At 41.9% G+C, this 15104-nt stretch overlaps 1 protein-coding gene across 10 annotated transcripts in view; it reads left to right on the top strand.

The window, feature by feature from the left end:
• The window catches only part of CFAP20DC (CFAP20 domain containing), a 209889-nt gene that overhangs the window by 127214 nt on the left and 67571 nt on the right, over nt 1-15104 (top strand). For all 10 annotated transcript variants that reach the window (XR_007774955.1, XM_050957357.1, XM_050957360.1 and 7 more), the window contains exon 13: nt 12916-13119. Coding sequence is in view for 9 of the 10 variants with exons in the window: in XM_050957357.1 (XP_050813314.1) it covers nt 12916-13119 (204 nt within the window). In the remaining variant the exon portion in view is untranslated. The remainder of the gene's footprint in view (nt 1-12915; nt 13120-15104) is intronic.

Raw genomic sequence — 15104 nt, 5'->3', positions numbered from 1 at the left:
TCTTTACATCTAGGTTAGAGAGGCAAGTTTCCCCTGGGTGAGACTGGGCTTAAACTGCAGCAAGGGAGATTTAGGTTGGACATTAGGAAAAAGTTCCTAGCTGTCAGGGTAGTTAAACACTGGAATAGATTGCCTAGGGAGGTTGTGGAATCTCCATCTCTGGAGATATTTAAGAGTAGGTTAGATAAATGTCTATCAGGGATGGTCTAGACAGTATTTGGTCCTGCCATGAGGGCAGGGGACTGGACTCGATGACTCTCGAGGTCCCTTCCAGTCCTAGAGTCTATGAGTCTGTGAGTCTATGGGGACTGGGGAAGAACACAGAGAGAGAAATACATTGAGATAGGAGGAAATCCGAGACCACTGTAGTTATGAAGCTGAGATGGGGCCTCAGGATGACATTGTCCTTGTGAACCTCAGTATAAGGTGCAGTGGCTATCCAAGCACAGAGCTCACTCACTCTTCTATCAGATGTAACTGCAGCAGGTGACAGAGTACAAATCAGCAGTTAGGAAATGCAGACAATTGATGAGGGGAGCTAAAGGCATCAGTGAAAAATATATGGCCAGTAGTCTTAAAGATAATAATAAAAAATTCCTTAAATATATCAGGAACAAAATCAGGAATCTCCTCACATCATTGTGGGAATGAATTTTTTGGAGTATCTGATAAAGCATTTGTAAACCTCTCCCATTTATCATTCACATTTTTATGTTTAAAATTTTCTACCCATTCACTTTTGTTCATTATCTATTTCAGCTTCAGGAAATGGTTCCTTTTAATGCACCAAGTATGTCTATTACTGGTCAGAACTGTATTCTGCTTGCAAATAAGTTAATTAGCTCATGATCACTTACTCGTGGCTTTAGTTTTAGCCCTTGCTCCGTGGCTAATAGCCTTGTCCATTACATCCATCTGTCTGTTCATGGCTTTTAATCTGTACATGAATGAAATAGTGCACACTCCTGTATGCCAGCTGGTCCCTTCAGGAGTCTTAGTTTCTTCTAATGTGTAGCAAAGTGCCTGGCATCTGTCGCCAATAGGCACGTGACCCATTGTTCTTACAGCAGGTCATCGATTCCAGATATTCCCAGCAGGAAAACTAGTGGATCCCACAATAGCTGTGCTGAGATAATATAGGAACAGATAGATTCCCCAAAAGGCTGTTTTAGTGGTATTCCCACTATGGAGCAAGGAACCTATTGCTCCATAATTTCTCTAGCCCTTTTGGGGTTATTTGTCCTATATTGTTTTCAGACTCCCTGAAGTGATAGGCTATTGGTATAAAGTTTTGTAATGCCTTTTCTGGAATATAATGCAGATTGTGGACTTTTTTTTTCAAAATATCTTCCCAGTACATCTTTGTGATTCTTTTTCTATAGTCCTTTCCCAAGCTATCATGTACCATAGATCCCAGGACCAGAAGAACCCATTGTGATATCTAGTCTAAACACAGGACATAAAACTTCCCCAAAATATTTTCTAGAGCAGATTTTTTTAGAAAAACATCCAGTCTTGATTTTAAAATTGCCAGTCATGAAGAATCCACCATGCCCCTTGGTAAATTGTTCCAGTGGTTAATTATTCTCATCGTTAAACATTTACGCCTTATTTCCAGTCTGATTCTTTACCTTCTGTTACTTGACAGCTACCTGCTCTGTTTCAGACTCGGAGGGCTTTCATGCTAAAAGGAGGTGAATTCCTTTCTATGACTAGCACTCCTGTACAAGAATCTAAATCTTAAAAAGACCTAAATCTCTCTATGTTTTTTTGGCTCATATCAAACTTGCAGAGTGTTAGAATTTAAAAAATATCATTCTTCTTTGAGTAGTGGCTCTCTGGGTGCGCCAGTGTAGCTGTGCTTGCATCCCTGTGCTGCTGATCAGAGAACGTTGGTAGCGGTTAGGTCTCGCCACGATTCTAGCCAGTGCACACGGGTCCCCTAACCCCCCTCAGTTCCTTCTGCAAGGATGGGGCAACACACGCTAGGCAACTCTCTCCTTCCCTGGGACAGAGACCTTCTTTATGCCTTTCCTCCATTTTCCCTACTGTCGAAAGTCCTATTGAAAATAAAAAGAGAAGGAGAACATGTCATACTGAATGTTCCTATTTTGCCAAAATAGACTTGGTACCATTACCTGTCACAACTCACGATGTGCCCACTGATCTCTGTCCAAACTAGTCCATACCTCTTCTCGCAGAGTGAAGGATGTACTCTACATCCCAACCTGGGGATTTTCCGCCTCAGGGCTTGGCTCCTTTATGGTTCCAACACATAGAAAGCTCCTGCTTGGAGGAGGTACAAGAGGTATTACTACACAGTAGAGCAGGGGAGGGCAAACTACGGCCCGCGGGCCAGTTCTGGCCCATCAGGGCTTTCAGTCTGTTATCAGGGTTTTCAATCAATGTTATCAGGTTCACAACATGACATCTCCAGCTGGTATTTGCACACTGCCGAAGGTTGAGCTCCACATCAGTCACCTTCCTCAGGAATGGCCCTATCTCAGAAACCTATAGAATGGCGACTTGGGCATTATTCCATCCCTTCGCAGGAGAGTATGCAATCCTTGGGGACTCCGCCTCTCATGCCATCTGTGGCTCCACGGTATTGTCGTCTGTAACTGACCAGACTCTGAAGCCCCAGGCCTACAGTGGGGCACCTATAGGGACACTACTCGAAGAAGAAGAAGAGGAAGCTACTCACCTTGTTCAGTAACCATGTGTGTCGCTATGGGTGCTCCACAAGCCACCCTCCTCCCCTCTATTTCAGAGTTCTTGTCTGTGACTGCAGTAGAGAAAGAACTGAGGAGGGTTAGCCCTCGCCCGCTGGCTAGCCTCATGGTGGGACACAAGGAGAGACAGCACATGGGCCTAACAGACACTGCTACCAAAGTTCTCCCTTCAGCAGTGCAGGGATGCAAGCACACCTACCTTGGAGCAGCCAAAGGGAGACATGTCTCCAAGACCAGGATGCCTTTCCTCTTTCATGGTCCTGACCCTCTGTAAGGTGGACTCAATGTGACAATTAAAAATGGTAGCACTCAGACAATGAGCACATGTAGTCACTGGGGCACTTCAAGTACAGTGAAAGAGAAGTCGTGGCTAAAAAGAGAAACAGCTGAAAAAACAGGACAGCTACATCGGGGGTGGAGAATGAAAAAACTGTGCTAATTGTCCTTCCTCCCCAATACCTTCTTGCTGCAGCTGAGAGTCAGAGTGATAAGTAGGAGAAAGTTGTGTAGGTCCACAAAGCACATTGGGGCAAACTGAGGAATCTTGTGAGACTGTTTTTATTTACCTGAAAATTTCTTCCCACCAGGAAGGTTTTTTCAAATTCTCAGTGCCCCATAAAACAAGTTAACTTCTGCAGCTTAAAAAAGTACATACGTGTTTTTCGTTGGCTGAATTGGTTCGTTTTTAAACATGGAAGGGAAGAGATGTCCTTTTTCCTTTGCTCTCAGATGTTTGATTACAATTTCAAACAGAATGCTCAGACTCTTAATGAGAGTACTCCTGTGTGTAAAGTTACTAACATGCATAAGTGTTTGCAAAATGGATGGGGTGGTATATAGATGGCTAAGATGATTTTTTTTTATTGCCACAAAATATATGTTTAGCGGATCTGACAGACTTACTATTATTTATTATTGTTTGCATTATTGTAGTACCAGGGAGCTCTAGTCATGGACCAGGACCCCATTGTGCTAGGTGTTGTAAAACAGAGAACAAAAAGGTAGTTGCTCCCCAAGGATCATACATTCTAGGTATAAGACAAGAGACACCAGATGGATACAGACAGAAAGGAGGAGTACAATGAGACAATACTCATCAGCATGATAGGCAGACTTATGTGTGTAGTATTTCATCAAAGTTTGAATATATTTTTTCTACTCAGAAGTCTTTATTTGGTAGTCCTCTGCTGCTTCTCTTTGTGGGACTGCTGTTTCACATTGTGTCCCAAAATTGAAAATATGCTGACTCGCTTTCAGTATTGCCTTGTTTTACCATTAGAGAACAGGCTCCATTAACAAATAAAATCTTATATTTTTCCTGATATTAGAGTATTATAAAAATATAGATCATTCCAGGCATTCTAAAGCTAATAGAGAATCATAGAAATGTAGCGCTGGAAGGGACCTCAAGAGGTCATCAAGTCCTCCCACAGCCCTGAGGCAGGACCACGTAAACCTAGACCATTCCTGATAACATGTTTGTCCAACTTGTTCTTAAAAGCCTACAGTGATAAGAATTCCACAGCCTCCCTTGAAAGCCTGTTGCAGAGCTTAAATACGCCTATAGTTAGAAATAGTATCAGAGGGGTAGCCGTGTTAGTCTGGATCTGTAAAAGCAGCAAAGAATCCTGTGGCACCTTATAGACTAACAGACGTTTTGGAGCATGAGCTTTCGTGGGTGAATACCCACTTCATCAGATGCATGTAGTGGAAATTTCCAGGGGCAGTATATATATGCTAGCAAGCAAGCTAGCGATAACGAGGTCAGTTCAGCTCAGCTCAGGATTGAACAAAGACTGTGAACGGCTTGCCAACTACAGAACCAGTTTCTCCTCTCTTGGTTTTCACACCTCAACTGCTAGAACAGGGCCTCATCCTCCCTGATTGAACTGACCTCGTTATCTCTAGCTTGCTTGCTAGCATATATATACTGCCCCTGGAAATTTCCACCACATGCATCTGAAGAAGTGGGTATTCACCCACGAAAGCTCATGCTCCAAAACGTCTGTTAGTCTATAAGGTGCCACAGGATTCTTTGCTGCTTTTATAGTTAGAAAGTTTACCTAATCTCTCATTGGTATCTCCCTTGCTTCAGATTAAGCCCGGTCCACTTGCTTTAGATTAAGCCCATGGGCAGGGAGACAGTTGATCACCATGTAAGGCATACATTTTTAACAGTGAGAGTAATGAATCTTTGGGATGAAATTGGATGCTCTAGGAGTTATTTTCGGAGTGGTCTGTGGCAGTGATGCTCAGACAGAGGCTCGTGAGCCACAAGTGGCTCTTTAATGTGTCTCCTGCGGCTCTTTGCAGCACACGTGTGATGAAACCATCCTCTTTATAACAGCCTATAACATATGTGCAGACTGTTATTAGGTGCCCTGCATTCTTCTTTTCTCAAGACGAAAAAACCTGGGAATGTTTAATCTTTTCTTGTAGATCAGGTTTTCTAAACCTTTGTTGCTCTCCTCTGGACTCTCTTCAGTTTATCCACAGCTTTCCTAAGGTGTAGCACCCAGAATTGGACACTTTACTCCAGCTGAAGCCTCACCAGTGCTGAGCAAAGCAGGGCAATAATCTCCCGTATCTTACATACAACACTCCTATTAATACACCTCAGAATTATGTTAGCCTTTTTCGCAACTGCATCACATTATTGACACCTATTCAATTTCTGAACCACTATACCCTCAAAATCCTTTTTAGCAGTAGTGTTACCTAGCCAGTTGTTCCCCCTTTTGTAGTTGTGTAGTTGTGATTTTTCCTTTCTAAGTGTAGTGCTTTGCATTTGTCTTTGAGTTTCATCATTATGATCTCAGACCAATCCTGTAATATGTCAGGGTTGTTTTGAATTCTAATCCTGCCCTCCAAAGTGCTTGCAACCCCTCCCAACTTGGTGTCATCTGCAAATTTTATACGTATACTCTCCACTCCATTGTCCAAGTCATTAATTAATTGAATAGTTCCAGACCCAGGATGGAAGGACCCACTAGGTACGTCCTCCCAGTTTGACAGCAAACCACGGATGATTATTCATTGACTACACTGTTTTAACTGGTTATGTATCCACCTTATAGTAATTTCATGTAGTCCACATATCCCTAGTTTGCTTATGACCATGTTATGTGGGACTGTATTAAAAGCCTAACTGAATCAAGTAGGGATGTTAAATGTTAACCGATAAGTTTTCATCTCACTGTTAATGTTTAAATCAGATTGGTAAAATAATTTAGTGACGTAATACCTAATGTGCACATTAAAAACTCTACAGCAATACCCGGGGGGCACTGGAGCTTGCAGAGCTCTCGCAGCTCGGGGCACCGCTGGATCAGCCTGTGCCCGGCTGAGAGGACACCGCTCGGGGCAGCCCAGCAGCCCTCCGCCCCCCTGACTCTGCTTCTCTTGCAGCTGGCTGCAGCAGTGGGTCTGCCCAGGGTCCACTGGATCTGCCGGATCACTTGGCTATGCCCTGGCACCGCTGGTCTCCCGGCAGCGATCGCCGAACTAGCTGCACTAGGCTGTGCCTAGTAACTGGGAGAGCAAGGGGTGGGATCAGAGCACGCTCAGCCATGCATACGCAAACAATCCCCCAGCCCACTGTACTGCACCTCTGAGGAGAGACAGCCTGGGGCTTCCCCACCCCCAAGCCATGGGTAGATTGTGAGATTGTTAACGATTAAACGATACAATTTTTATAGTTTAAACAGGTACTTTTTTAAACGATAGTTGCATCCCTAAAATCAAGATGTATCGTATCTACTGCTTCCCCTTATCACCTAAGCAAGTAACCCTGTCAGAGAAGGAAATTAGGCTGATTTCGCATGATTTGAGAAGAGAGATGATTTGAAATTGACTTGTCCGTACGTTATTTTAAAGTCAGAACACAAACAGTCCTAGAGCTAGGAATGTTTTTACATTGTATACCCCGAAAACCTGGGCTCACAATGAGTTTCAGCAAAACATACTGGAAGGGAGACATTGCTAAGTGTAACCAGACAGTCCCATTTTCATATGATTGTCATTGGTCACTGTTCTTTATGCATTCCATGTTGAAACATGTTTCAGTGTTCTGAGCATCCAAAAGGAAGTGAAGTAGCTTTATGATACAGGTAGTTTCCTGTCGAAATGGGAGTTTACACAGAAACAGTCCCTTCTGTTCACATACAGAGCATGGGTAAAAATGGTTAAGCAACTCTTAATGAAATTGATTTGAAAACTACTTAGTAAACTTTAAGGACCTGGTTGCTTGCAATGTTTTATTCATGTTTTAATAGAGTTCTCTATTATTATGTTCAAATATTTTTAATTAAGAAAAAGTACAGCCCTCGGGTAATATTGAAACCATGTAGATAGCTGGTAATTAAACTTTTCCGCACGTATAACTGCATTCAAATAATACTGAATAAATCACGTGAACCTAGTACAATGCAAATGTCATAACATACATTTTTAAACTGAAAAAATGCCTTTAAATAACAGGTTTTGTCAATCCAGCAAAAGTTTAGGAACTTATTAAATGTTTCAGATCATAAGGAGAGGATATACAGAAACACAAGATAAACTTTTAATTACTAACTGAAGTATTCAGCTTAGAAAAATGTAAGTGCATAGCAAAAATATGTGTACATCAAAATTGCCTTATAAAATACAAAGTGAACTTCATTTCAAATTCAATTTTCAAATTCTCTCTTTGAAAATCAACTAAGAAATGATGAATCCTATCAAAGCGTTATGTGGTAGGCATCTGAAACGGCAAAATAATTTCCCCCCAACTTTTTTTAATTTAATAATAAAGAGGTTATTATAGGGAAGAATAAAGGAGAGAGAATGGACCAGTCCTCTCTTCTCTAAACGTGTTATTTGCCTGAAAAATAAGTGTGTTACTGGGTACGGAAACCAATTGCCAACACCTTGATATTTTCAGATAAGCACAATAAGTTTCAAAAGACAAAACTGTGCTGCGTGTTTTGAATTCGTATCAAAAGATTCCAGTGTAAGCTCTTTCTGTGTAGACTGAAGCAAAGAGGCAAATGACAGGACAAATAGCAGTTTCCCCTTAATTAAAGGGGGTGGGGTAGTGAACATTATATTATTTGTGCGCTGAAAGAGACTGCAGGTGTTTCATGAGTTCATGCCATCTGAATAACTCCATGCCAGTAAGTCACTACATAAAAGGATTGTCAAACATGGTGGAAGTTCGTATAAAATTATCAAGTGATATAAAACAAAAAGTTCATCAGTGGGAAAATTGACAGAAAAGCAGGTTTTTTTTGCTGGTGTCTTGATGTTCAGATTGTTGCATATGTATTATATTCTGTAAGGGTCTAGAGAATCTGGTTTGTGCTATTGTAGGATTAGAGCTTAAAATACCATGTTTGGGACAATTGTTACCCAGAAATCATAAGAACGGATGCCTTTAAAAATAGATTAGAAAGACTGTCGGATGCAAAAATTCCTGGATTAAAATGTGTCCAGGTAAAGCTAGTTCACAAAGGTGAGTAGAGGGCCAGCCCTAGACCAAATAGTGCCACAGGCAAGGAGCGTCTTTGGCAGCCCCCTCTCCCATCGTTAAACTTTTGGTTACCTTATTTTTATTGCATTTGTAGCCTATTTCACAACTTTGCATGCTTTACATGCACAATTTATATGCCTGACTTATCCCTCTCATATAAGATGATAAATTTGCACTGTAGGATCTGTAAATATGTATTTATATCTCACTGACTAGCAATGCCCCACCCCATATATACCCAAGAGGGAATGGCTGGCCACATTCCAGGAGGTTCGAGGAAAATGTAGTGCTCAGAAAGTCTGGAAGGTTCCATGAGATTCTATAAACGTCCAGAACGTTCTAGGAGGTTAGCAAAAAATGAATCCATATACAGAATACATAAAACATTCTATTTTCCCTTTTGTCACTAACAACAAAAATAGGTTGCGTGGGTCACCTGCAACTAAATCTGGCCCTAGGTGAGTATCATCTCCTCAGGTAGGAGATCTTATCCAGTTCATCAGAGAAGTATAGAGAAAATTGATTCAACTTCTGTGCAATAGTATGAAACCAAAGTAATCTCCCCGATCAGGACAAATATAGCTAGTTCTGCATTGATTTCCTAAAAGTCACTGGTTACTATAAATGTTTGAGACATCTGACTATTCTGAACATACAAAAGATTGTTTAAGTCCCATTACTTTTCCACATTGGACTTAACAAGGGAATTCTTGTAGATCACATTTAGCCTCAAGTGATAACAGTAATCTTGCATGTTCACATCCCTAGGGCCAGCGCTTGCATTTAGGCAGCTTAGGCAATCGCCTAGGGCACCAGCATTATTAGGAGGCGGCATTTTGCCGGAGGGGGAGGCTGGCGGCTCCGGTGGAGCTGCCGCAGTGGTGCCTGCGGAGGGTCCACTGGTCCGCGACTCCGGTGGAGCTGCCGCAGTCCTGCCTGCGGACGGTCGGCTGCTCGCGCTGCTGCAGTGGACCTCCCGCAGGCACGACTGCGGCAGCTCCACGGGAGCAGCCGACCATCGGCAGGCAGGACTGCGGAGCCGGGGGACCAGCGCTCGGAGCGGTGAAATGGCCGTGCACCTAGGGCGCTCAAACCCCTAGCGCCGGTCCTGCACATCCCTGACTCCTGGGTTCCACAGGTTCTGCAATGTTGTAAAATCTTATGGACCATGGAAGACTTGGCAAGACTACCTGGCTGGCTGTGTCAGAAAATAGCGTCCCAGTGTTTAAGACTATTTTGTAGGAAAATCTGTTAATCCAAAGACGTGTTCTCTACAGAGGAATATGGCAAAAGGCTTGAGATGTGTGATAAAAAATGGAGATTTTTTTAGCAGTAAGGCTTTAGAATTAGATGTCATCCCCTAGTGCCCTTCCATTATAAACCCTGTATTGCAGTAATATTTTGACCATCTCAGATCACTTCAGAATGAAACTTGGCTTGCTGGTTGTCAGGTTGCAGGCACGTTTCTTTTCCCCCTTTCAAAAATTCTTTAAATTGATTCTGCTATTTTGATGCAAATCTCCTTTGGATCAGAGTGTCAAGCACCTTTTGACAGTGATGAAAGAAGCTTGGACTGAAAAAAATATTTTAATACAAAATTTACACCTTTTAAAATAGGTTAACATAAATTTATTACTAAAACTGCCTTTCCCAACTGCAAAAGCTACTCCAGGTGCTTTACAATATAAGACACTCTAAAAACAAACACTCAGTAAAAACGTTGATAAATTGTATACAAACGAAGCAAATTGAGGTCGTCCAACACAAGAGAAAAGGCTAGCAGAGGTGGTGGGTAAATAGATATGGGCAAAAAGACAATAAATACAATAAGAGGAGCAAAGGTGAAAGACACAAAGAAGGCCAAAATTATATAATTGATTATAAACTTGGGGAAATGGACAGGGCTTATTTGGTTGTTGTGTGTTTCAGAAAAACTGCAAAATGTGTGTATACGTGCACTTGAAGAAACAAAAAGCTGAAAAACTCTAGATCAAAGTATTTGAAATGCTTTTTGGGGCAGGAACTTTGGCATTTTAAATGAGGCTGGAGGGATACCTGCTTCCCAAAAGAGGAAATCTGAGAACTAATGGGAACTTCTGAAGCTTTCATTTCATTCAAGGGTGGGTTTTCCTTTGATTTTTTAAAGAACTGTTTGTTGGAGCTTCAAAAGTAACTGAAAAATTTTTACTTAAAAAGTTAATCCAAAATAAAGGCGAAGATTTCAGGTACTTTAAATTCCTACAATATAGCGTAGTGCTGCAGCACACTTCAGTGGCTGCACCACAAAGTGATTTAGTAATTGTAGTGCAGTTACTATGAACAGATCTTAACACCAGAAGTAACAAGTGCTGTCATCCTTACTAGTAATTTCACCAGTGATGTTTTGGTAACCTCTCACATGACAGGCAGTCCCATCAGGCTGGATTTGAGGCACACTAGTGAGGCAGTGCAAGGAAACTTGCCTTGACACTTATATTGTGTTTGTTGTACTGAGAGACATATCAGCCTCCAGTGCCATCAAACTGGCACCTTCAATAAGCTTCACATTTGCTTTTAAACATTTCTGTAAACATCTAAAGGCCTGATTTATTAAAAGATGATATGGGCTCAGTTACTGGGCTCTGCAGATGCCTGAGATATACAAGTTTCAAAAGATTTTGCACACTGTCAGCAACTTCCCCTCTAGAGATCAAAAAAGAAAGGAAAATTGGATCTCCTAGATTTGTACCCATGCTGCTTAGCTTTTCACATGCAACCAACTGTAAAATGGATCACTTTCACTAGAGATGATTACATATCACTCAACAAAGACATTGATTTAGAGCTCCATGTGGTGCATTCCTCTGTCTTGGATGATTACTGGTACCTCTGAAAAAGAGTCCTTTACGGAGTACAGGGTCATTGACAGGAACAGCATTATTGTCCCTCTGCTCCCCTTCCATTCTAGATTTTATTGTTTTCAGGATCAATTAGCTCAGTGCAGAGCCAGACACTGCAGGATTATGAGGATAGTACACCACTTCCTCATAAAAATGAGTGCTGGGATATGGCCCTGTGTACTGAAGCACAACTACACAGCATGCAGCATACTACACAACAACAGAGGTAAGGGAAGTTTGGGTGAAGGACACAGGGGACAAACCCTTTTTTTACAAAATGATCACACAGCAAACATGACCTTACTTTTAACTCAGTTTCTAGAATGCTATTACTTTAATATTCGGTTTCAGAGACAGTAGGTACATAGCATTGTGGTCACCATTAAAGAGTCAACACCCAATGGTGTCCAAGATAATGTTGTTTCCTATTTTACTTACAGCGAAGAAATTATGGTCTCTATTGGCAAATGAAACATCTTTAAGGGTGATCACTATTTTACAATTATAATATGGAAAGTCTGAGCTAAATCTTTTGTAATTTTTGGATGCTATGCAGCAGTCAGGCTCAAAAACTAGAGGCAAATAAAGAGAACCCATTTATTATTTTTTTAAAACCTCATCTAATTAAGCTAATCTTAAAATTTTTGAGCCTGACAGTTGCATTAGCTCAAACTTTCCATATTATAACAATTTTTAAAAAAATCCTACAGTGCTCTCATCCCATTGATGGAGTCACAGTGCCCCAAATTATGCCAAGCAAAATGCACTCAACTCTAAAAATCACAATGCCAAAAAGCTGGAATATACAAGGCCAAATATATTTCAGAACATCAAGAGCTTGTTGAGTTGACAACTAGTTATTTTCTGGTAGTTCATTCTTGAAAAAAGCTTTGTAAGCTGAAACATTTAAACTTGCTGCCCCCTCAACTTTTTCAAAAACAGCTAGTAAGTCAATGACAAATCTTTGATATGTGTCTCTTTGCCTGTTGTTATTATTGTCATTATTATTTATGTACAAGTAACAACCGCAAAGTGCTAGGTGGTATTCGCAAACAGAAACCTTAGTTTTCTCTGAAAAGCCTATTTCAACACAGGTAATAGTGAGCTTTAACATTTCTATCAGAGATTTCCATGTGTGCCGCAGGTCAGCCTCACAAATGTAGTGCAGGCCACACAATAGCTAATGGATGTTTGCAGCTTTTTAGAAATCCTATGAACCAACCTCTTTTAAGTCATTAAAAACATGATGAACTAAAATGTACATTTTAAAATAAATGTCACTTTATGCTACCAAGTGGCTAATATATCTTTCCAGAATCCAGATCTGTCATAACAACCCTGTGCTTGCTATGGTTTCTGTCAAATGACATACATTTTCATTTTTGTGACCTTTATGACATCATGGTAAACGTGTGGTTGAGTCCAAGTTAAGATTGGAATGTGGACATTTTAGATACCTTGATTTTTTTTTTGTCTAAACCTTATTGTAGTCTATATCAGGAACAGCAGATTCACTACGCACTGTTGATTCAACCTACCCTCCATAGCATATTTGTTTTTATATTGCTTCTTATCTATGAATCTGTGGAAGTATTTATGCTTGATCTTCATAGTGGCACCAGGAGTCTGTTCATTAACCCTATCTAATAAATATTTTGCTTTTCTCCTTCTAGGTTAGCTTCTTCTTGAAAAAATATTTGATGCGTATCCAAACGATCTGTTTTGTTTTTGTATTCTCTTCCATTAGCCTTCCTAGATTATTAAGTGTTGCATGTGCAATTTTATTTCATAGGAGTATGACTGGAGGAACTACCAGCCAAGCAGATTGAGTGCATCTGAACTACAGATGTTGGCTAGTATGAAGAGACAACAAAACGAAGAACTAGAGGATAATGGGATCTCACATGGACTGAGTGCATCTCAGATTGACAGCTGCAATGTCAGCATCAGTACAAGCAGTGACGACACAACAACCTGGAACTCTTGTCTCCCACCAGTAAGTTTAAACCGATCTTAGAGTGCTCTAAAAACATTCACATGAATGTTCAGTAAAAGTCTTCACCAATTCTGAGGTACAGTAGACTTTCTTAATTAAAATCTCTGTGGGTATCAATACAATGGTATCTCTCTCATACTTTAAGTGCTTTTGGCACCCATTAAAAAAAAATCATGAAAATGAACCAGCAGCCAACACACCAGCACCCTTCCCCACAAAAAATAAACCTATCTCTCTCCAAAGCCTGAGAAAATAAATAGCCTTTGGAGCATGCCACGATAGTGGGAACAACCTGCAGATATGCAATATGGGTTCTTAAATTCAAACTGGTTTCAGAAGTCAGACCCAAATATACCAGCCAACAGCTGGCTTGCATCTTGGACAATGGCAAACAATTATATTTTTCTGATGGCACAATCTAACCACTCAGCAATGAGATGTTTAAAGGACAGGACATCATTTGTGCAGTCACAGAACAACGTTTCAGCAATCATACAAAGATACTTACAGAAGCTACCATAAAGTTATACAACTTCTTAGTCCACTTATCTAAACACTTCTAGTTTTTCTTTAACAGACTCATAGACTTCAAGGCCAGAAGAGACCATCCTCATGACCAGTCCAGCAGTTCGCAGCCTGTGGGCCGCATGTGGCCCAGTTAGCACACAGCTGCTACCCAGCTCAGCTGTGTGTTAAAGGCCGGCCCAATGGCCTCTCGGTGTTGGGAGTCCAGGGCTGCCACCTAGCCCTGCACAGTGGGGATCTGGGGTCCAGGGTTCCCGTCCGGCTCCGGGATCTGGTGCTGCCGCCTGGTCCCGCAAGCTCCAGGATTCAGGGCTGCCAGCTGGCCCCATGCGGTGGGGGTCTGGGGCTCTGGTCTGGCTGGCCCCACAGGGTAGGGGGTCCAGGGCAGGCAGCCTGCCGGCCTTGTTGGCAGATGTTGAGTCCAGGGTCACGGTTTGGACTGCCACTGCCCTGCCACCCAGCCCCTGTGGCCCAGATAACACATTGTGACCCGCATGTGTTCCTGGCTGCCCAGCGCAGTGGGGTCCGGGTTGCCCCGCCACCCAGCAGTATGCCGGTTTGCGGCCCACAATGATAAAAAAAAAGTTGAGAACCACTGATTTTAGTCTGACCTCTTGCACATTGCAGGTCAGAGAACCCCACCCACCCATTCCTGTAATAGACCCCTAACCTCTGACTGAGTTACTGAAGCCCTCAAATCATGGTTTAAAGACTTCGAGTTACAGGGAATCCACCATTTGCACTAGTTTAAATCTGCAAGAGACCTGTTCCCCGTGCTGGAGAGGAAAGCGAAAATCCTCCAGGATCTCTGCCAGTCTGGAGGAAAATTCCTTCCCAACCCCAAATATTGCAGTCAGTGGACCCTGAACATTTCTGCAAGACCCAAGAGCCAGACACATGGGAAAGAATTTTCTGTAGTAACTCATAGCCCTCCCCATCTAATGTCCCATCACCAGCCATTGGGGATATTTGCTATAGCAGTCGCAGAACGGCTACAGACCGTTTCATCGTACCTTCCCCTCCATAAACTTACCAAGCTCAGTCTTGAAGCCAGTTAGATTTTTTACCTGCACCTCCCCCCTTTGAAGGCTGTTCCAGAGCTTCGCTTCTCTGATGGTTAGAAACCTTCATCTAATTTCAAGCCTAAACTTGTTGATAGCCAGTTTATATCCATTTGTTCTTGTGTCCACATTGGCATTTAACTTTAATAACTCCTCTCCCTCCCTGGTATTTATCCCTCTGATGTATTTACAGAGAGCAATCATATCTCCCCTCAGCCTTCATTTGGTCAGCCTAAACAAGCCAAACTCTCCTCTCATAGGGAAGGTTTTCCATTCATTTGATCATCTTAGTGGCCCTTCCCTGCACCTGTTCCTGTTAGAACTCATCTTTTTTAAACATGGGAGACCAGAATTGCCCCCAGTATTCCAGATGAGGTCTCACCAGTGCCTTGTATAATG

The sequence above is a fragment of the Gopherus flavomarginatus genome, chromosome 6, assembly GCF_025201925.1.
Source record: "Gopherus flavomarginatus isolate rGopFla2 chromosome 6, rGopFla2.mat.asm, whole genome shotgun sequence".
Lineage (NCBI taxonomy): Eukaryota > Metazoa > Chordata > Testudines > Testudinidae > Gopherus > Gopherus flavomarginatus.
This window is presented reverse-complemented; position numbering and strand designations above follow the sequence as displayed.